Here is a 21126-nt window from a genome sequence, read left to right as displayed (position 1 = left end):
ACTGTACATCTGAAAAATGTGCCAAAGTGATTGAAACAAAACCGTTAGGGAAATGTGCAATACGTCTGGAAAGAAGAAACAAAACGTATTTTATGTACTCACATGTACTACTATGATGATGACTTGTGATTTTACTTCACAGTAAGTTTTATACAAATCTGATATTGACAAGATCAGAGATGTACTGTATGCAACAAATCAAATGAAAGTGTATTGGTCACGTACACAGATGAGCAGATGTTACAGCAGGTGCAGTGAAATGCTATTGTTTGTAGCTCCTACAGTGCAATTATACAATATCAATACAATACCAACATGTAAATAATACAGAAAGTCCAAAACAGAAAGAAATACATCCCCATGAAGTGTACCACCCTCCTTCAGGCCATGGATGAAGCATGCAATGATTTCAATCCAGACCAAAAGGTAAACAACTCTGGAACATTTTACTGCAGCAGGCTGTAAATTATGGTTAATTCTGGGAACATTGCTGTATTTTGAATGGTACTGTAATTCACCCCCACAGAATAGTGTACCATACAGTATCTTTGGAGTGCCAAAAACACTAGTGGGTGCATTGCATTGTTGTTTCTGGCACATTAAAAAATGTTGAGGTGTAAACATTTGTTTTTATTAAAAATATATTCCTTCTTTATTATCACCCCTCCCCTAATTGGAGTAAAGTAATGGACAACAGTACTTAGGCTTTTACATACTATATACATTTTATGGACATGGTATATTTTACATGAGTTATATTTGTTTGTTTAGCTACCCTCAACCCCTCTCATCTATCTCTGAAAACCATCCAGTTTTGATTTCTAATTGCCATATAATTTTCAACTGTGCTGTGATGTTTCACCAAAGTTCTGAACCTTTCTATTCTCATAGTTTCTAAGATTGTAAATTAATGCTAAACATTTTTGCTGAGTATTATTATATTATTGATCGATTGACTATGACTTTTCAAATCAACCAGCTAAACATTGTTTCTTTACTTTTTAAAATGTGATTACATTGTGAAATATGTCTTCAATGATCACATCTCTGATCACACATGGGATAGAAATGATGGAAATTTGATATTCAGTCCATTTTAATGGGTAGTGGAAATGTATTGCCTAATGTGAAAACAGTGTAATGTACAGTAATTTACAGTACTGCCGCATAATACGTTCAAATAACAATGTTAAAACATAGATCTTAAAATGTTTTGCTGTTGGATTAACTGGTTTTCAAAATCACTCAATTGTTGTATATTGGTGCTTAAACCAATGGTCTTATATTATATATATGATGATATATGATTAATTTATATGATGATTATATTTCACAGCAAACATATTTTGGATCAATGGTTGTGTGGTGAAAGATCTCTACAAACAAAATGAATGCACAATGAAAGGTTTTGAATGTAAAACTGGCTTCGTTACAAGTGTTGCCAGTTTGGAGTTATGAAAATTCATGACATACTTGTGAAAAAAAAACTAACATCTGGGAATAATCTATTCTCAGTAAAACATATGCAAACACACACACACCCAACAATCTCACACAGATTACGTCACGACAGCCGATTCTCAAATATTTTGATATTTTCTTGTGAACCTATTTAATCATGGGATAACGGTCAATAGTGGCATTTTGTCACCCTCTACTGGATCACACACTTCATCAAAAGGCACAGAGATCACAACAGCAGAGTATATGGTACATACACCTCAAATTCGAGCAAAGTGTGGGAATTGGGGCTAGACAGGGGCATGACATGCACATGAAAACTTACCCCTTTACCACAACTACCATGTCTGATAGATTTTTAAAGGGGCATTCCAACAAAAAGGTTTAGTAAAGTACCATATAATTGTAAGAGCGGGTAATGTTTTGTCATTGTGTCAAAACAGTATTTTTCACTTCTTCCTCTAGGTATGGGCAGAGGAGTGTGTTCCGTCTTCGCTTCCTACATGCTCCATAACTCCCTGGCCTATAGGGCCGACTGGTCATGCCTGTTCCTGGATGAGCCTCCCCCTGGAGACCACAGAGCAAGACAGTTCCATACAGGAAGACACCTAAGGATTCAGTATGAATTTCCCACTGCCAACTTCAATAAGATGATGCCGGACGTCGTGTTTACGTACCTGAGAGCTTATCCCCACCACCTGCTAGCTCTGTTCTCTGTGGCATGCCCACTTCCCTGTCCCAACCCTTCTAAGACCACATGCTGCATGTGTAGCACTGTGACTGGACCCACAGGTCACTTGCACTGTGAAAGCCTAGGAGGGAGAGGAACAACGGGAGAGGGAGATGGTTGCCAGGCAGGAGCACCAGCAAAGTACAAGTTGAGACTTGTTTAGTCACCTTGGTCAAATCCATGAAATCAAGAAGCAGAGACAGAAGAATGCAAATATTTCACCTGTGAGGAACGTACCTGCATCACCTATTTGAATGTTCAAACAAAACAACCAGCGCCAGTTTCAATTATTATTTTTTTATTATAGATATCAAATCTTGAAGATAGAGCACTAACAGTAAAAAGCAAAAACTGTGATACAAAAAACTGTCACACGTTTAGATTTTTTAAACTGAAAGTGGTATATGTTGAAAACTTTACTGCTGCCGTATAATTTTTGGGGAGCATATCAACAGTGGACTAATGAACATTATACAATGTTCAGTGAACTATCCCTAAATTATGCTTGCTTCCCTGACAAGTGCATCATGGGCTTGTTACAACTGTGCTGAGAAATGTTTCAGGAAAAGCACTTCCATGTATATATTACTGAACAAAAAATGTAAGATTGTAAACATTCTATGCAACAAACATGAGAGAAATAAGCATGATAGTATGGAACATTTCTGGGATCTTGTATTTAAGATAATAAAACATGGGCCACTTTACATGTTACATTTATTTCTTTGTATATATACACAGAAAAATTTGCCATGCGTCCTCAGATCCTCAAAAGGTTCTACAGCTGCACCATCCTGACTTGTTGCATCACTGCCTGGTATGGCAATTGCTCAGCCTCCGACCGCAAAGCACTACAGAGGGTAGTGCAAACGGCCCAGTACATCACTGGGGCCAAGCTTCCTGTCATCCAGGATCTCTATACCAGGCGGCGTCAGAAAAAGCCCCAAAAATTGCCAAAGACTCCCAGCCTCAGACTGTTCTCGCTGCTACCGCACGGCAAGCGGTACCAAAGCGCCAAGCCTAGGTCCAAGAGGCTTCTAAAACAGCTTCTACCCCCAAGCCATAAGACTCCTGAACATCTAATCAAATGGCTCCTTTTACAGTGCTGCTACTCTGTTGTTATATATGCATAGTTACTTTAATAACTAACTACATGTACATATTACCTCAACTAACCCAGTGCCCCCGCACATTGACTATGTACTGGTACCCCCCTGTATATAGTCTCACTATTGTTATTTTAACACTGCTCTTTAATTACTTATTGTTATTTCTTATCTGGATTTTTAAAAACTGCATTGTTGGTTAAGGACTCGTAAGTAAGCATTTTGCACTAAGCAATGATTTTGCTTAGTGCAAACCTCGACTACATTCGAATAACCTGTAGCCAACATGCATATTGAGGTCTAAAAAAAATAAAGACCAAAACATAATATACATGTTTAAATAAGAAGTGCTACTAGTACTTTCAGCAAGCACATCCATAATACACCAGGGTCCAGTAAAACAACCTCTTGACCTCCCAACACAAACTAAATAAGTCAATGATCCTTAACACTCAGAGTTCCAGATGGATCAGATTTGGTGGACTACTTATCGTATAAAGTTCTTGGGGTAGAGTTTGAATAACTTTCCTTCCTGTGTGGGTTCAAACCCGTATTTCTCCAGCTGTTCCTTATCAAAGGAGCCTTCCTCAAAGTCTTTCTGGATCTGTGGGGCCACAGTCTCAGAGAACAGACCCTCAGGGGTGACAGCGGGCTCCGTTCCAGCCGGGGTGCGGTACGACACGTAGGGCTTGAGTTTGAATCCCTCCAAGTTTGGCACCACAAACTGAGGAATCATTGCCTGTACTGGAACAAATTTTCTGCTGGAGGTCAGTACTCCCGTTGGCTGTGCCCCTCTGCCTTTGTAGTGAGTCCTTGAGCCACGCTTGCTGGTGAATTCAGCCATACGATCTGCTCCTCTCACGAGGCCCCTTCGAAGAGCATTCAATACACCCATTGCATCGAAGAGTTTTGGTCTCGAGCTGGAGGACAAATCTGTATGGAGTCAATGAAATGGGTGAGATTACAACTGATAGTTTAAACCTACTCTGGAAACAATATTAAGCAGTTAGCTCCTCACCGTGGTGAACCTAGCAACCTTTATGGTATCAGTTCTTTCACATTCGTTTAAATTAAGTAAATGAGACTAAGATGAAGAATGAGAAATCAATTGTTATATTATTGACTTCAGTTTCCTACCCTGTGCAAATTAGTTAATTGTTAAGCAACTACTGCTTCGCTTTCTCGCTAGCTATTTTTAGCTAGCTACTAGTAACTAACGTTAACGGTCGATGTCATCATGCTTGTACCGTTAATGTTATGCACGACTCGAATTACCACATGTTCCATGTTGTGATTCTTCCTGAAGATATGGCTAATAATTGAAAACGTCTAAACATTGTCCTCTGTCCATAGTTTCGTTGCTGGCTGTTATAACTAGCTAGCAATATGGTTTTTGTCCCTTGTATGTTGATAGCACGAGTTAATTAGCTAACGTTAGCTGCTGTAGCTGGCAAAACACATGGCATGGGTTAACAACACACTCTCGGTTTGTAAACAGCTGTAGTGCGGACATTAATTGTTGAAGTAGCTAGCTAGATCAACTTTTGGATGATAGGCACTAGCTACATGACTTCGATTAATCTCACTTTAGCGATAATACGTGGACATTTTACACACTCACCTTGAACAGTGCCCACCGGAAGATAGGGCGCACACGAAGACACCGACGTCAGAATAAAACCTTTTGTTATTGGTTGGATTCAGTCAGTGGTAGCCAATTGGAATTCCAGATACTGGAATGAAAATACATGTGTACAAGACTTTGACAGTGGATAATAAAGTGGAACGTTTGGTAATACGATCCAGTAAGTCATAATATTTTAATTTAACCATATAGTGTGGTGCAATTCCTTTGTGTTTATTTGACTGCATGGCAACAAAACTGCATAGCGGGACTTCGTATGTTTGTTTGTCAGTCCATTGAGCTTCGTGTGGCAGTTGTTACACAAATGGCCATATAGCCGACCGAGGTAAAGTTGGTTTTATATTCACACATTTGGACATTCAACAGATATTCGCCAAAAGCCATTTAAAAATGTGAAAATCAATAACGAATTCAACATTTGCCACAAAATCATCAAACTAGATATGATAAATTCTATAAATGTCTAGCATACTTTTACAACCTGTTTTGAGTAGAAATTCCAGTTTTGATTTGATTGAAATACATAAAATATCAAATATTGCATTTAAAGATGAAGAGATCAATAACTAATTCAGTGATCGTCGCAGAAAAAAAGTGAAAATATGCATTTATTTGCAATAACTTTAAAGAAATGTTAATTTCAAGTGCAATTTGTTCTATATGAAGTTACACAATGTTTGCAAATAGTTATTTCTGCAAGGAATGTGAATTGAAAGGGATATGGTAATACCTAATACCCTCACAGAACAGCGCAAACTGGCCCTGACCAGAATAGAAAGAGGAGTGGGAGGCCCCGGTGCACAGCTGAGCAAGAGGACAAGTAGATTAGAGTGTCTAGTTTGAGAAACAGATACCTCACAAGTCCTCAACTGGCATCTTCATTAAATAGTACCCACAAAACACCAGTCTTAATGTCAACAGTGAAGAGGCGACTCCGGGATGCCGGCCTTCTATCCAGAGTTGCAAAGAAAAATACATATCTTTGTCCAGTGTCTGTGTTTTTTTGCCCATCTTTTATTTTTATTGGCCAGTCTGAGATATGGCTTTTTCTTTGCAACTCTGCCTAGAAGGCCAGCATCCCAGAGTCGCCTCTTCACTGTTGAAAACAAGGACATTTCTAAGTGACCCCAAACTTTTGAACGGTAGTATATGTTATGGGTCACTCTTAGATTTCCTTATCTCCACTGTGGAATGTCCATGTTGATCCTCTTGGTTGTATTGGTCCTCTTGATCCATCCACCTGTCTTCTTTGTTAGTCAGGCCTGACCCCTTAGTTTTTTCCTGTAATCTAATTTAATATGACTGAAGATGCAGAATTTTATGCCAGGCCCCTTCTAATAGGGTATAACAGACTCGTTACAACTTTGACCACATGGCCTCTAGACGGACTACATAATGTTTACTCAAAACAAAGGTTGTAAAGGTATGCTAGACATTTATAGAATAAATCATACATAGTTTGATGTTTATGTGACAAACGGTGAATTAGATATTAATTTTTACATTTTAAAATGGCTTTTGGTGAATATCTGTTGAATGTCTAAAACCAACTTTACCTCGGTATATAGCCGTCGACTGCCTGGACCTATGAGCACCAATTTAATATCTGGGGTTAAATGTAATTGATTGGAAATATAGTCTTCCATATTTCTTCCATAGATACATTAAGGGAGGGGAAACATTCGTAGAGTGGTATGCCTGTGTTTTGTCAGTTTGTTGATCAAGCACAGCTAGGCAAAAAGTCCAGTTCTTGAAAACAATCCTGCAGTGCACCTGCACAGTATTTTATGAACAGGCCTTATTTGATCTGACTTTAAACCATTGTTATGCCTGTCATGAACAATCTGTTTACGTTGGTGTGTAGTGTAGCCTCCTTGTTTGTGGGTGAGTCTATTCAAGTATGCAAGTGCAGTGGCGAGAGGGTGTCTGGTTACAGAGTGCAGCAGAAAGTCACACTGTGGCAGTTCTCTGTGACTACAGCCAGTGAGTGATCCAGTGTTCTAATTTCTAATCTGTTTTGTTAGTGGATGTTTTGCCTTAATTACTTTTTAGGAGTTCAATAATTCACACAATGCACATTTAACCCCATTCCTTTCTGATTAGGCCTATCACTGTATGGAATGATTGAAGTGGGTGAGAAAGACTTTCTGATATTTTCTACAGTCTCTTCCACTGTGACCTTGTTTTGTTGTTGCCAGGAATGGATGACAAGGTGGATGACAAAGATGAGGACAGCTGCAGTACATACCCAGTAATAAACCAAGTTCTATGTCTCCTACCCACTCTATTACCCTGTCTAATATGCAGTCTTTGATTCCATTCCTCTATCTAACCTCCTATATGCCTGGTCATGAATACACATCAGATGAATGTTGGTTTCCTTTTTGTTTTGTAGAGGATGGTGCCTCTTGGCAGTGAAATCAAGGCCAGGATGCAACATTGGGTGGAGGACAGAACAGAGACTGCTATGCCATTGCCATTGGTAGGTAGCTACCCAACACTTTCTTCTCTAGCACTTACTCTGCAAAAAATGCTTTTGTGGCTGTTCTTAGACCAGCATGCCAAAAGCCTACTGTTGTGCGTCCCAAATTGCTCCCAGTGTAGGCCTACTAGGGCTCTGGTCTAAAGTAGTGCATTTTATAGAGAATAGGGTGTCATTTGGGACAAACCCCTAGCCAATATATTAGTGTGGATGTGGTTTGGTTCACGCCAAATAATCATCTTCTTTTCCCCTCCCAGTGGACTGGTTTGCTGATCGTAGCTGTACTGGCTGTGGTGGGAGTGTCTCTCATAGGCGTTGTTGTGTTTTTATTCTACAGAAGATACGAACAGTACAGTCTGTATTCCCTTCCTCCATTCCCTTATAACTGAAGAGCTTACTATTTGATTTAATTGTTAGAGTCAGTTGTTGTACAGTAACTACCTACTTGTATTAGCAAATATTTGAAACCAAAATATTTGAAACCAGTAAAATAGTGAACATTGTTCAAGTTTGTAACATTGTAATGAACCCCCCAAAAATGTAGATTATCTCTAAAAGCCATTTAGGCCTAATATGTTCATGGCATGTTTCTGTATGTGTTTTCCAGAGGAGGAGCAGCCTCACTATCGCTTCAGGAAAAGAGACAAAGTTATGTTTTATGGCAGAAAGATCATGAGAAAGGTCAGTCCCTCGCATATTTTGTCTAGTGTGTCTCCCATAACTGTTTGGCGTTATTGTCAGTATAAATAGCACATAGAGATACAGTAGATTGTCCGATTGTTAGGCTCCACTGTAGCCTGGTCAAGCGGACTGAGCACTGCGCTCTGGTTTCATTTGACTTCACTTGTCAGAATGTGAGCTACTGCGAGATCAGGCTGGTTCCACAGAGTATATTTAAATAAAAATATGTCTCCCTGTTTTTCTCCATACCAGGTGCAGACCTTGTCCTCTACCTCAACCCCTATCTCTACCTCAGGGTCCCAGAAGCAGCGAATCAGGAAGAGAACTAAAGTCCTGTCTATAGCACGAAAGTGAGTCATGACTACATTGTGTATTCAGATGATACCTGAAGTGATAACCTCTCCTTTCCTGATGGTGAACAATTTGACCAAGTTTTGTTAGGATGAGTTTGAACACCACGCACTAAGGCTAACACTCTGTGTCCCAGAATCCTGCGCATTAGGAAGGAGCCTCCCACCCTGGTGGCTAAGGAGCCCCCTCCCTCTCTTCTGGAGGCTGACCTCACAGAGTTTGACGTGCAGAACTCCCACCTGCCCTCTGAGGTGCTCTACATGCTCAAGAATGTCAGGTAAGGGAACCGCAAACATACGTCTACACCTAGACCAGGGATACTCAAATCTGGACCTTGAGTCCAGTTACACTGATAATTCTCATTCTTGCACTTTAATCCAGGCCGTCATTGTAAATAAGAATTTGTTCTTCATTGACTCGCCTGGATAAATATTATATATATTTTTTAAAATGGTTAAACAACAACAAACCCAGGACACCTGGTGAGTTCAATGAACTACCAGATAAAAAACAAAACCAGAAGTGTACCTAGACTCAAGGTCCAGATTTGAGTATCCCTCACCTAGACTGAGTAAATGATGGGTTCTCATGTTGTAAGGTGTTGCATTACCAACAGTTGTGTTAGCAAAGCCTGTGAGTGATAACCCCTGTGTAATCCATCTCACCAGGGTCCTGGGCCACTTTGAGAAGCCTCTGTTCCTGGAGCTGTGTCGTCACATGGTGTTTGTGCAGCTCCATGAGATGGAGCCTCTCTTCCGTCCCGGGGACATCGACGACAGCATCTACGTGGTGCAAGATGGCCGTCTGGAGCTCTGCATACATGAGAGTGTAAGGTCTCCACATGCTATATCTATCTGGTGCTGGAGACAATGTTATTTCACCTCAATGAATAGGAAAATGCCGAAGGTATTTGCAGTGATTGAAAGGAAATTGTATTTCATATTTGACAAACATTTCGCCCCAAGGTCATGAGGTGAAGTGATCTCCGACATTACGATGCGTTTACAACTACATGTATTATGTATGTCAAATTTGACAGTCAAATGCAAATGAAATGTATTTTGTTGTTATAGGATGGGACAGATGTGGTTGTGAAGGAGGTGTTGCCAGGAGACAGTGTCCACAGTCTGCTCAGTATCCTGGATGTCATCACTGTATGTTACGCTTTCCACTCTGTCATTTACCCTTTGACTCAACTAGTGCATGTTTATATATCCGCTCCACTCTGATAAGTACTGAAGACACAGGACTGCTGGTGAGGGGCAAACGACTCATAGTAATGGCTGGAATGGAAAACCATGTGCTTGATGTATTTTATACCATTCCATTTATTCCATTCCAGCCATTACAAGGAGCCCGTCCTCTGGTTTAAAGTGACACCAGCCACCACTGAACTAAGCTAGAATGAATTCCTCTCGTCCTCTACCACCTTATGCATCCCAGGGTCACTCAGCCCCCTACAAGACTGTATCTGCCAGAGCTGCAGCCCCTTCTACCATACTGCGTCTTCCAGCTGCTGCCTTCCAGTGTGTGTTTGAGAAATACCCAGAGACTCTGGTCCGCGTTATCCAGGTACTGTTACTATCATTGACAGACTGTCCTAGGCTGCTTCCCAAATGGCACTCTATTCCCTGTATAGTGCACTACTTTTGACCAGGGCCCAACTGATTCAATGCCATTTGGGATGTGGTCTGTAGATAGGGAAATCAGCGATTATATAATCTCACTCAAATACTGGAGATTACACCCCTGACTGGTTTGTATGCAACTGAAACATTATTTTGTAGCTACACAGCTAACCACAAGATACAAAATGGCTGAGTATTTATTATTTTCAGGGACACAGCCTGGCTGTACTCTGTTCTGCTCTCCTAAAACAGTGGGTCCGTTGTTACTTTTTGTTGTCCTTTCTAGATCATCATGGTGCGCCTGCAGAGAGTGACCTTCCTAGCCCTTCACAACTACCTAGGTCTCACCACCGAGCTCTTCAATGCGGTATGAGACATGCGCACATGCACGCACGCACGCACACACACACACGCACACACACGCACGCGCACACACACACACACACACACACACACACACACACACACACACACACACACACACACACACAGACCTCAATAATGAAAGATGATCCATGACTGGGTAATCTCATGGGGAGACAACGTAAACATAAATCGTATCGTAGATCTGACAGACACAGACACTGTATCTATACTATGGCTGCCGATAGCTAACGAGCAGCAATAGGTCTGGTGCTTGGGTTTTTCGACACTTGTTATTTGGACAAATTATGTTTTCGCAGGTTTTAGCATATTTTGAATTCTCAGAAGGGGACAGGACATTCAGCCCATAGACTTTCCCATAACTTGCAAAGAGAGAGGGTTGAGCGCCTCGTTCCAGTTCCACTCCTCATTCTAGCATCTCTTAATCTCTTCTTTTAACATGTATGGACCCAGCAGCTGACCATTACTCAATACTTTAGTTCTGAGTTAACCTGAGATTAATGACTGGGTATTTAATCTTTGAAGGGAATGCACAAACCTGATGGTTCTCTGTGTGTGTTGTGTTTCAGGAGAGCCAGGCAGTCCCCTTGGTGGCAGTGCACAGTGTGATAGGTGAAGCCAACCCTAACAGGGGTCTACACAGACAGCACTCCCGGTCTGAAGAGGCTGGGCCTGATAGAGGGGGTTCTCATAGACAGACTCAGTCTGAAGAGTCTTGCCATGAGAAGGGGCCCAGTGACACAGGTCAGTTATTATGGGATGGTCATCTCACTGGTCAATCTCAGCATCATTGCATTGAATGATCATTTATCCTTTGGTTTTGCATAGGGTTCCATAATTCAGGTAACTCTCCCCAAAAAACAAATCCCAGTTGAAAGATTCCTGAAATCAGGAGGGTATAAGCAGAAAATCCGGGAATCCTCCAACTCGGGTTTCTGGGAAAACGTGGCAATTTTGGGAAAGCTACTGGAAATGTGAAACTCTAGTCTGGATTATGTCTGGATTACATTTGGAACACTTTATCATGTAAATATTGATCCAAATGGATGAATGTGGAGGCAGTTATGTTATGTCACTATGAACAATGGTGGCTTTCTGGAAACACATACTCATGGTGTTGCTGTATGGTTGTGGTGTTTCAGAGAATGGGGAGAGGAAGTCCTGTCTTTTAGATAGCAGCCCCACCACTAAAGGAAAGAGGTCTCGCTCTCAGTCCACTCCTGTGGCAGTGTCAAGTAAGCATCCATTACCTCATGCACACACACACACCTGTACTGTACAAGCCCTGCTCCGTGTGTCTGAATGCTCTCTCCTCACACTCTCAGGTGTCACGTCTGCTGACCTCAACATGACGTATCAGCGAGCCAGAATACGAGAAGCAGCAGCTAAAGCAGAGACACCACCAGCAAGTCCCCAGGTCCCACACAAGGTATATGGTCCACTGGAATCTTAATGGACGCCTCTCACTATGTAGTAACAAAAAAGTTATAAAGATACATGGAAAATCAGAAAGGCTTTTCTCTCTCTCTCTCTCTCTCTCTACCCCCCCCTCTCTCTCTCTCTCTCTCTACCCCTTCTCTCTCTCTCTCTCTCTCTCTCTCTCTACCCCTTCTCTCTACCCCTTCTCTCTCTCTCTCTACCCCTTCTCTCTCTCTCTCTCTACCCCTTCTCTCTCTCTCTCTCTCTCTCCTTCATCAGTCCATTCTGAAGAAGAGTGTGACTATGCTGCATACTCCCTCTGCTGTGTATCACTACCGTGAGGCTGGAGAAAGTCAGTCAGCCCACATCCACCACAGCAAGATCAACACCATCTTCCAGGCTGCCAAGAAGGACCTGCAGCGTCTCATACAACTACAGGTACTGCATGGCTCCCTCTGGGTCTCAGTATACACTCTAACTCTGGCCCCGGAGAGACACACCATGTGCAGGCTTTTGTTCCAGTCCAGCATTAACACCTGATTCAACTATTTACAGTCCTGATTGAAGACTGTTATTGCTTGATCAGTAGCTGGGCTGGAACAGAAGCCGGGACACACACTGCGTCCCTCCAGAGACTTTGGACATTCCTGCCATAGAGCCAATGTGTATTTTCTGACCCTCTCTTCTCTGCCTCTCTCTGTCAGGACCTCAGTCTGTTGGAGGGCAGAGTGACTCTGCGTCAGGTCAAAGCTGGCTGTGTGGTGAACAGCCAGGGGGACCAGGTCAGTCTATCTGTCTGCATGCTGGTGGTGGTCCAAAGCCCTGAGGCTAGAGCTCAGCTCACTACAACGTCTACTTCTTCTCTCTCAGTAGCACTGGCAGAAACAGTCGTCCGTTTGTCTCTGCATGTTATAAGTGGTTTATTTATGCGTTTCAAGTAGCACCCTATTCCTTATATAGTGCACTGATTTTGACCAGGGCCCATAGGGAATAGGGAGCCATTAGGACGCACCCATTGACATTATGTACATCTGCGTCTCTGTTCCATCTGGCAGGATGTGAGTGTGCAGTTTGTGATCTCGGGGGCGCTCCATGTGTACCAGAGGACGATCGACCGTGAGGAGGACACCCTGCTGTTTCTCACCCACCCGGGGGAGATGGTGGGTCATCTGGCCGTGCTGACCGGTGAACCCCTCATCTTCAGCGTCCGAGCACACAGGGACTGCACCTTCCTGTCTATCTCTAAAGCTGCCTTCTATGAGTATGTGTCCCCAGTGCACAGACACTCTCTGTCAATGTCTGATGGCAGTGTTGTCACTGTAATTGTCATCTTTGTCCAAGAGTCCCACCTGTTGGTGTGCATGTTTTTGTGCACAGTAGTTGCTATCTGAACATGCGAATGTGTGTCTATGTAGGATCATGCGCGAGGAGCCCAGGGTGGTGCTGAATGTGGCTCACACCGTGGTGAAGAGAGTATCCTCCTTCGTCAGGCAGATAGACTTTGCTCTGGACTGGATGGCTCTGGAGGCCGGCCGCGCTGTCTACAGGTACCTGCTGAATAGCATCAAAGTACATACTGTACTAGGATGTAAGATCTTAATTTGAGCCGGTCTACAGCAAGAAGATAATCCTGCACCAACAGGAAATGTGAATTATTATGTTGATTATAATTAATGGAATTTTTTTAGGGGATAATATGTTTTTTTTGTAAGGGAAAATCAAGTCTGACATTTCAAAGTGGAATTACATACTTCAGAAGACTTTTAAAACCTCAAATATAAGTTATTCTGCAACAGTGTGATCAAATTAAGATCCTACATCTGAACAGAACACTAGAATGGACATTGGCATCGTAGCCACATGACATAATGGCTCTCTCTCTGCTGAATGGACTCATGTCCTCTATCTGTTCCTCTGTCTCACCTCTATACCCACCCGTTCCTAGGCAGGGAGACAAGTCAGACAGCACCTTCATCGTCCTCAGTGGCCGCCTACGTTCTGTCATTGCAAAGGATGATGGGAAGAAGGCGTTGACTGGGGAGTATGGTCGCGGTGACCTCATTGGGGTGGTGAGAGTCTTGTAGAATCGCATATTATTTATGGCTTATGTATTTACCTCTAGCTTGGTCCCAGATCTTTTTGTGCTATCATGTCCATTTATTGTCACCCATTGTCATAGCATCTGGGACCCGACTAATTTAACTCGACATTTCAGAGATAGAACCCTTTATTTACTGTTGTTCATAAAACTTGTGTGGTGTCATCAGGTGGAGGCCCTGACCCATATGAACCGAGCCACTACAGTACACGCAGTCAGGGACTCTGAGCTAGCCAAGCTGCCTGAAGGGGCCCTCAGCTCCATCAAGAGGAGGTATCCACAGGTAGTGACCAGACTCATCCATCTGCTGGGTCAGAAAATCCTGGGGAATATGCAGCAGGTTAACGGACCCTTGGCAGGTTAGTGTACATTCAAAACATGTGTGTGCCATGGGGAATGTGTGTCTGTGTGCCTGTGTGTGTGTTGTTCTTGTATTTTGTCTGTGTTAACCACCCATGATGTCTCCCCCATGCTACTGTGTTCCTTCCCCCTGTATGTAGCTAGTGGCCTGTTCCTACACACCCCCAGCAGTAAGTGGGATTCAGGGAACCCTGCCTCTAACCTGTCCACTGTGACCATCCTGCCTGTATCATTGGAGGTACCTTTAACAGCCTTCACACTGGAGCTGCAACATGCACTCAGTGCCATTGGTATGTACCACGCTAGTACTCCTCCAGTTCCACCAATCCCAGTGACTCAAACAGCTTTCCCAATGTGGGACAATAAAGTGAACTACTGGTCAACATTCAGTATGTACCATTTTTATTTATGTTGGTCCTTTAGGTCCAACCTTACTATTGACCAGTGACATCATCAAACAGAGACTGGGTGCTGCTGCACTTGACAGGTAGAAATGATGTCATAATGTCAGGCATGCACTCGCTTATCTGCTTTAGCACATTAATGTCAAGATCAGTTCATTGTCATAGTTGATGAAAACACAAACACATCTCACCTCTCTCCTCTATAGTGTGCATGAGTACCGTCTGTCCAGTTGGCTGGGGCAGCAGGAGGACATCCACCGCATTGTTCTCTACCAATCAGACGATACCCTAACCCCCTGGACCCAGCGCTGCATCCGCCAGGCCGACTGCATCATCATTGTGGGACTAGGAGAGGCTGAGCCCACTGTGGGCGAGGTACAAAACGCACAGCCTTTTAAAAAAAATGTCTTTATTTAACTGGGAAGTCCCATTCAGAAGACCTCTTTTACAAGAGGAACCTGAAGAAGGGCAGCTGAATAGAGAATCAACATATAAAACCGTATCTGCCTAATTGGAATTAGCATAGTCAAGGGACTACTTTGTTGAAAGCAATATCTTATCAAGTGGAATTACTGGTAAAGAGTAATGAGTGTGTTTGTGTGTGTGTGGATTAGTGAAGTGTAAAGGGATTCTTAATTAGCTTTGTTAGGTTTAACCCCTATTAAAGTAAGTCTGTTAATTAGGGGTTGAATGACTGATGCTCTAGCTTAATGAGGAAGGAGATTTACAAAGCTTGTCTCTTTTACCCTTTAGAGAAAGACTTTACGGTATGTTGCCTGTAAAATAAAAAATCTGGCAATATTTTTTAGAACCCAATTCATACAGTCCCATTTTTACCACATTCTTGCCAGGATAAGCCTTTATGTCTCCTGTGCACATGCCGGCATGTTTAGGAGTATGAGTAGACGTGAGCCGATGTGGTCAGACATCTATTTTAATAAATCAACTGAATATACACCATCGAAAGAAATCCATTATTCATTTGTTTTAAGAAACATTCAAAGAATAATTAAAAACATTTTGAAAATAACAGAATGGCGTATTTTGAGCTTAATTATGTTACGGTTCTGTGCAGCCATGGTGGCATCATCCAAATGAAATCATGTTATATTGTTTATTTAAACAGACAAAACACACCTACCCTGATTAGTCAACACCCATATATTTTATAGTAAGAATATAATGGAATATAACGGAATCAAATACAAATAATATTTTTTCCACACACAACTGCCATAAAAAAAAGGTGATATATTGAAACTGAGCCCAAGGCAAGCTCATGATTTTTAAAATACACGTTTCTTTCTCTTTTCTACCCTCACTCTGCTTTGTTAAGGAGCAGGCATACGGTCTTACATTGAGTCTCTTCATCATGATACCCATAGGAAAGGCTTTTGGACTATTTCATTCTCTGCTGTCTGATTGCTATGAAGGGATAATATTGATGGGCACCCAATCCCTCTTATACAGTGTACTTCTTATAAAGCTACTACCGAATGTTTGAACACATATGGATCTGGTCCAATAGTTTATTATTACATGATGGATAGGACATCGTGTGAAATGCAGCTTGTGACAGAAGACTTTAGAGTTTCACAGCTATTTGTATTTCCAGATTACATTTCCACCCAGCTGTCAGTGACATCATGCCTTGGGGATGTGTTCCAGATGGCTCTGGGGCTCTGGTCCAAAGTAATGGCCTATATAGGAAATAGGGTGCCATTTGGAAAACAACCTTAACTCCACTGTGGATATGACCCTGTTGTCCCTGTGCTTTGGCCTATGTCTCCTAGTTGGAGCGGATGCTGGAGGGCAGTGCTGTGCGGGCACAGAAGCAGCTGGTTCTGCTGCACAGGGAGGATGGTCCCCCGCCCCAGGGCACTGTTGACTGGCTCAACATGAGGAGCTGGATCTCCAAACACCTGCATCTCTCCTGTCCACACAGGGTCTTCTCCAAGAGGAGCCTGCCTAAACTGGTACCTTATATATATACACACACACACACACACACACACACACACACACACACACACACACACACACACACACACACACACACACACACACAGAGACACACACACAGACACACACACACAGACACACACACACAGACACACACACAGACACACAGACACACAGACACACACACACAGACAGGCACAGAGACACACAGGCAGGCACAGGCAACGCAAGCACACGCACACACACTTTTCCAAGAGCTGCGTGTCCAGGCTTGGTACACACACACCTCAGCCAGAATAATCCCAGCTCCTCTCACTAGGGAATATTCAACCTAGTTCTTGGTCTTGGTTCACTCTGCTTCACTGCTCATATGATGTAGGTCTCAGAAAGAAGCCTTTAAAGGACAGCCTTGACCTAGGCTGCTTCCCAAATGGCACCCTGTTTCTTATATAGAGTACTACATAGCACTCAAAAGTAGTGTACTAGGGAATAGGGTGCCAATTGGGATGAATCACTAGTTTGCAGACTCTTTCCCTCTACCCCTGGTCTTGTGTTCCTGTTGTGGTCCTGTGTGGTCATCCTCAGAGAGAGATGTACGAGCGTGCTTTCCAGAAGCCTCCGGACCGCCACTCTGACTTCAGCCGTCTGGCCAGAGTACTGACAGGCAACACCATCGCCCTGGTGCTAGGGGGAGGGGGTGCTAGGTACTGCTACTCTCTCTTTACCTCACACTCCAGTGTAACATGCTCATGAACATGCAGCACCATCAGTAGGACTTTTGAAGCTGATTAGATATGTAGTCTGCAGTAGTCATATTATGATTTCTATGCTGCAGATTGTTACAACTCTGCAATTATATAAAGACCATTATTTTGTGATTTTAGTCCCATGTAATGGTTTTTCCACGTTTTTGCCTAGCTTTACATTTGTAGTATAGTGTTCTTAGTGTCTGTTTGCTCTGCATTACTCTCTCCTCTGTCTACCTTGCTGTGTTTCTGTGAGGCCTGTCTTTTGATGATGGCCTTTCTGTCTGTCTTGTCTACTCTCTGCTTCTCTTTCCTTTCTGCTCTGGCATGTCCAGGAGCTGGGTCAAGGTGGGTACTACTCACTCTAGTCCCCTAAATACTGCTCTACTTGAATGTCCACTAAAGGCTTCTTAGGCTGAACATCCCCTTTCCCCTGCTTTTACTCACACACTGACTGTGCTTATTGTACAGTGTCATTTTTTGGAATCTGTAACCTAACCGTGGTCTGTGTTCCTCAATCCAGGGGCTGTTCTCAAGTTGGCATCCTGCGGGCGATCAATGAGGCAGGAATCCCTGTGGACATGGTGGGTGGAACCTCCATCGGCTCCCTGATGGGGGCGCTGTACGCTGAGGAGAAGAGCAGCAGCCGTATGAGGGTTCGCGCTCGCGAGTGGGCCATGGTGAGTAGGTACAGGACCACAATGAAAATAAGTCGGTAGACTTTGTGTTTAGCATTTTTGATGATTTGTTATGTATGTATTGTTGTACTCCAGTGGCTGAGACAACTCTATATTTGAAATATGTCAAATAAAATTCAAGGAACTGGGTTAAATGCATTAGAGAAGTTTACTGTAATATGTATCTCTCTCCCCTCTCCATCCCTAGAACACGGGGTCCATCTTCAAGAATGTGTTCGACCTGACGTACCCTGTGACCTCGATGTTCTCTGGGGCTTCCTTCAACAACAGCATAAGCTCTGTCTTTAAGGACAAACAGATTGAGGTGAGACTGAGTAGGTTATACTGTAGTCCACTCCCAATGACAGGATTCCATTTCTAATAGTGACTGGTTAAAGAATAAGCCCCGTGCTGGATTATTTTGTGGTTTATATGACCACATGTCCCGAATTGTGCGTGACAGTCCTGAATTTTGGCCCTTTGTCCCGCAACCAAACAATCATGTCCTGCATTTTATCAACAAATTCAAACATCACTAATTTAGAAAAAAAGGTTGATTTGTCCTGTATTTCAGTCAGACATTCCAACTTGTCTCTTGCATTCACATTGCACGTATGAAAAGATATACAGTTCCTTCAGAAAGTATTCATAGCCCTTTACGTATTCCACATTTTGTTGTGTTACAGCCTGAATTCAAAATTGATTCAAACATTTGTTGTGTTACAGCCTGAATTCAAAATTGATTCAAACATTTTCTCACCCATCTACACATAATACACATAATGACAAAGTGAAAACATGTTTTTAGGAATTTTTGCAAATGTGTTAAATGAAATACAGAAGTATCTAATTGACATAAGTATTCACACCCCTGAGTCAATACATGTTAGAATCACTTTTGGCAGTGGTTACAGCTGGGAGTCTTTCTGGGTAAGTCTCTAAGAGCTTTGCATACCTGGATTCTACAATATTTGCACATTATTCTTAAAAAAGTATTCATGGGGATCATGTGACCCATGAAGAGATGGCTGCATGAACTAAGAGCTCCGCACAAGTAGTTTCCAATTCCTAATCTTACCTCCACTCCAAGTTCAAACTCATTTAGCTTTAGTCAAAAAGTCATGGCGGCTACAAAAGGCGACACTACAGGTGACATTTTTACCCGGCCTCGAGCATTAGCGACGGAAAAAGCCTCCAAGAAGCAGCTTCAGGAAAAGCTAGCACCATTAGCCAGGAGCAAGAGGACCCCCCCCCCCTGAGGCCCAATGAATGCCAACCTCGCACTCTGTCGAAGACATTCTTTCTGAGCTGAGATCCCAGCGTACAGAACTCAACATTAGATTAGATGCCATTAACTCTCAGCTCAGTGCGTTAGGGGGAAAGGTGGCAATCCTGGAAAATGATTTGCCTGACATCAACAACAAGATGTCCAGGCGCCTTGTGTTAATGGTTGAGGCAGAGGGGTGAATCCTATCCATGGACAGACGCCATGGAAACAATAGCATATGCTAAAAAGAAAATAGAGCATCTGGAAGAGAAATCAGAGGACCTGGAAAACAGGGGGCGAAGGAATAATTGTGTTCTATTAAATCTGGGCTAAAAAGAAGAGGGAAACATGCCACTGATCCGCTACCTGCAAGACAAACATCCCGAGTGGCTCCACATGTCCACCGACAGGCCCATAGAACTCAAGAGAGCTCAACGAGCACTGAGGCCCCCACCAGCAGCCAGACAACCACCATACGTTTCCTGAGATTCACAGACAAGGAACGAGTCCTACAGGCGGCGAAAATCAACACCATTACAGTGGGAAATGCCAAACTCACTTTACACCAGAACCTGTCAGCTGGAATGCGCCGAGAGTTTGACGAGGTGAAGAAATATTCCATTGATCGAGGCATCTTTAGGGGATTCAAATACCCAAACGAGCTCAGGATTCTTCACCAAGGAGCCTTGCGACACTTCAAAACTGCCGAAGAGGAAAAACGGTTTTTGAAAGACAATCCTGGTCAATGTGAAATGGACCAATGACTAAATGCGATTACTGTTATTACTAAAGGAGGTAAGACAACATATAGCCAACATCCAAAGACCCACCCGCCCCGCTAAATGTCATTATAGCCGTCTAATCTATATTTATTTTCCTTTAGCTGAGAGGGGTAGGCTCTATAGCCTAACCTAGGCCTACTAATGTTTCAGCCTACTTTTATTTCCATCTTTTTGTTGATATTATCACTGTGGTTCCCTATGTCCCCTGGGGAAGGTATATGTAGGCTGGGCTATTGATTTTATTTTCTCCCTCTTTTAATGTGGTCATTTACTCATCTACTCAATGCGGGGCGGAGAGGATGAGGCATTTCTTTGGTGGGGAGGGGGAGACGTTGTCATTTACTCAATGCGGGGCGGAGAGGATGAGGCATTTCTTTGGTGGGGAGGGGGAGACGTTGTCATTTACTCAATGCGGGGCGGAGAGGATGAGGCATTACTTTGGTGGGGAGGGGGAGACGTTGTCATTTACTCAATGCGGGGCGGAGAGGATGAGGCATTACTTTGGTGGGGAGGGGGAGACGTTGTCATTTACTCAATGCGGGGTGGAGAGGATGAGGCATTTCTTTGGTGGGGAGGGGGAGACGTTGTCATTTACTCAATGCGGGGCGGAGAGGATGAGGCATTTCTTTGGTGGGGAGGGGGAGACGTTGTCATTTACTCAATGCGGGGCGGAGAGGATGAGGCATTACTTTGGTGGGGAGGGGGAGACGCTGTCATTTACTCAATGCGGGGCGGAGAGGATGAGGCATTACTTTGGTGGGGAGGGGGAGACGTTGTCATTTACTCAATGCGGGGCGGAGAGGATGAGGCATTTCTTTGGTGGGGAGGGGGAGACGTTGTCATTTACTCAATGCGGGGCGGAGAGGATGAGGCATTTCTTTGGTGGGGAGGGGGAGACGTTGTGCGTTGCTAACTATTCCTGTTTTTTGTTTTTTTCGGAACA

General features: G+C 43.2%; 2 protein-coding genes across 4 annotated transcripts in view; one reads left to right on the top strand and one right to left on the bottom strand.

Annotated features, from left to right (window-relative positions):
• Positions 1-2472: 2472 nt before the first annotated feature.
• LOC139389911 (large ribosomal subunit protein mL41-like) lies at positions 2473-4957 on the bottom strand. Its single transcript, XM_071136944.1, has 2 exons — positions 4919-4957; positions 2473-4230 (listed from the first exon to the last, which is right to left on the bottom strand). Exon 2 carries the CDS (start codon positions 4190-4192, stop codon positions 3785-3787), a length of 408 nt encoding a protein of 135 aa, XP_070993045.1. The 5' UTR covers positions 4193-4230; positions 4919-4957; the 3' UTR covers positions 2473-3784.
• A 63-nt stretch (positions 4958-5020) lies between these two features.
• Positions 5021-21126, top strand: part of LOC139389621 (patatin-like phospholipase domain-containing protein 7) — a 33795-nt gene continuing 17689 nt past the window's right edge. The window contains exons 1-27 of one of the 3 annotated variants that reach the window (XM_071136477.1): positions 5052-5102; positions 7141-7193; positions 7338-7424; positions 7682-7778; positions 8032-8105; positions 8358-8455; positions 8593-8733; positions 9125-9284; positions 9530-9610; positions 9900-10028; positions 10371-10451; positions 11038-11212; positions 11611-11703; positions 11794-11897; positions 12167-12325; positions 12592-12669; positions 12943-13148; positions 13303-13434; positions 13833-13956; positions 14155-14344; positions 14486-14635; positions 14769-14832; positions 14956-15124; positions 16543-16725; positions 17324-17415; positions 17981-18137; positions 18343-18459. In XM_071136477.1, the coding sequence (XP_070992578.1) occupies positions 7143-7193; positions 7338-7424; positions 7682-7778; positions 8032-8105; positions 8358-8455; positions 8593-8733; positions 9125-9284; positions 9530-9610; positions 9900-10028; positions 10371-10451; positions 11038-11212; positions 11611-11703; positions 11794-11897; positions 12167-12325; positions 12592-12669; positions 12943-13148; positions 13303-13434; positions 13833-13956; positions 14155-14344; positions 14486-14635; positions 14769-14832; positions 14956-15124; positions 16543-16725; positions 17324-17415; positions 17981-18137; positions 18343-18459 (3192 nt within the window). In that variant the 5' untranslated portion in view covers positions 5052-5102; positions 7141-7142. Of the gene's footprint in view, positions 5103-7140; positions 7194-7337; positions 7425-7681; positions 7779-8031; positions 8106-8357; positions 8456-8592; positions 8734-9124; positions 9285-9529; positions 9611-9899; positions 10029-10370; positions 10452-11037; positions 11213-11610; positions 11704-11793; positions 11898-12166; positions 12326-12591; positions 12670-12942; positions 13149-13302; positions 13435-13832; positions 13957-14154; positions 14345-14485; positions 14636-14768; positions 14833-14955; positions 15125-16542; positions 16726-17296; positions 17416-17980; positions 18138-18342; positions 18460-21126 lie in introns of all 3 variants that reach the window. The other 2 variants (XM_071136476.1, XM_071136478.1) reach the window with 2 other exon arrangements.

The sequence above is a fragment of the Oncorhynchus clarkii genome, chromosome 30 (assembly GCF_045791955.1).
Source record: "Oncorhynchus clarkii lewisi isolate Uvic-CL-2024 chromosome 30, UVic_Ocla_1.0, whole genome shotgun sequence".
NCBI classification, from domain to species: Eukaryota; Metazoa; Chordata; class Actinopteri; order Salmoniformes; family Salmonidae; genus Oncorhynchus; species Oncorhynchus clarkii.
The sequence above is the reverse complement of the archived record's forward strand: the minus strand, read 5'-3'. Positions and strand labels throughout refer to the sequence as shown.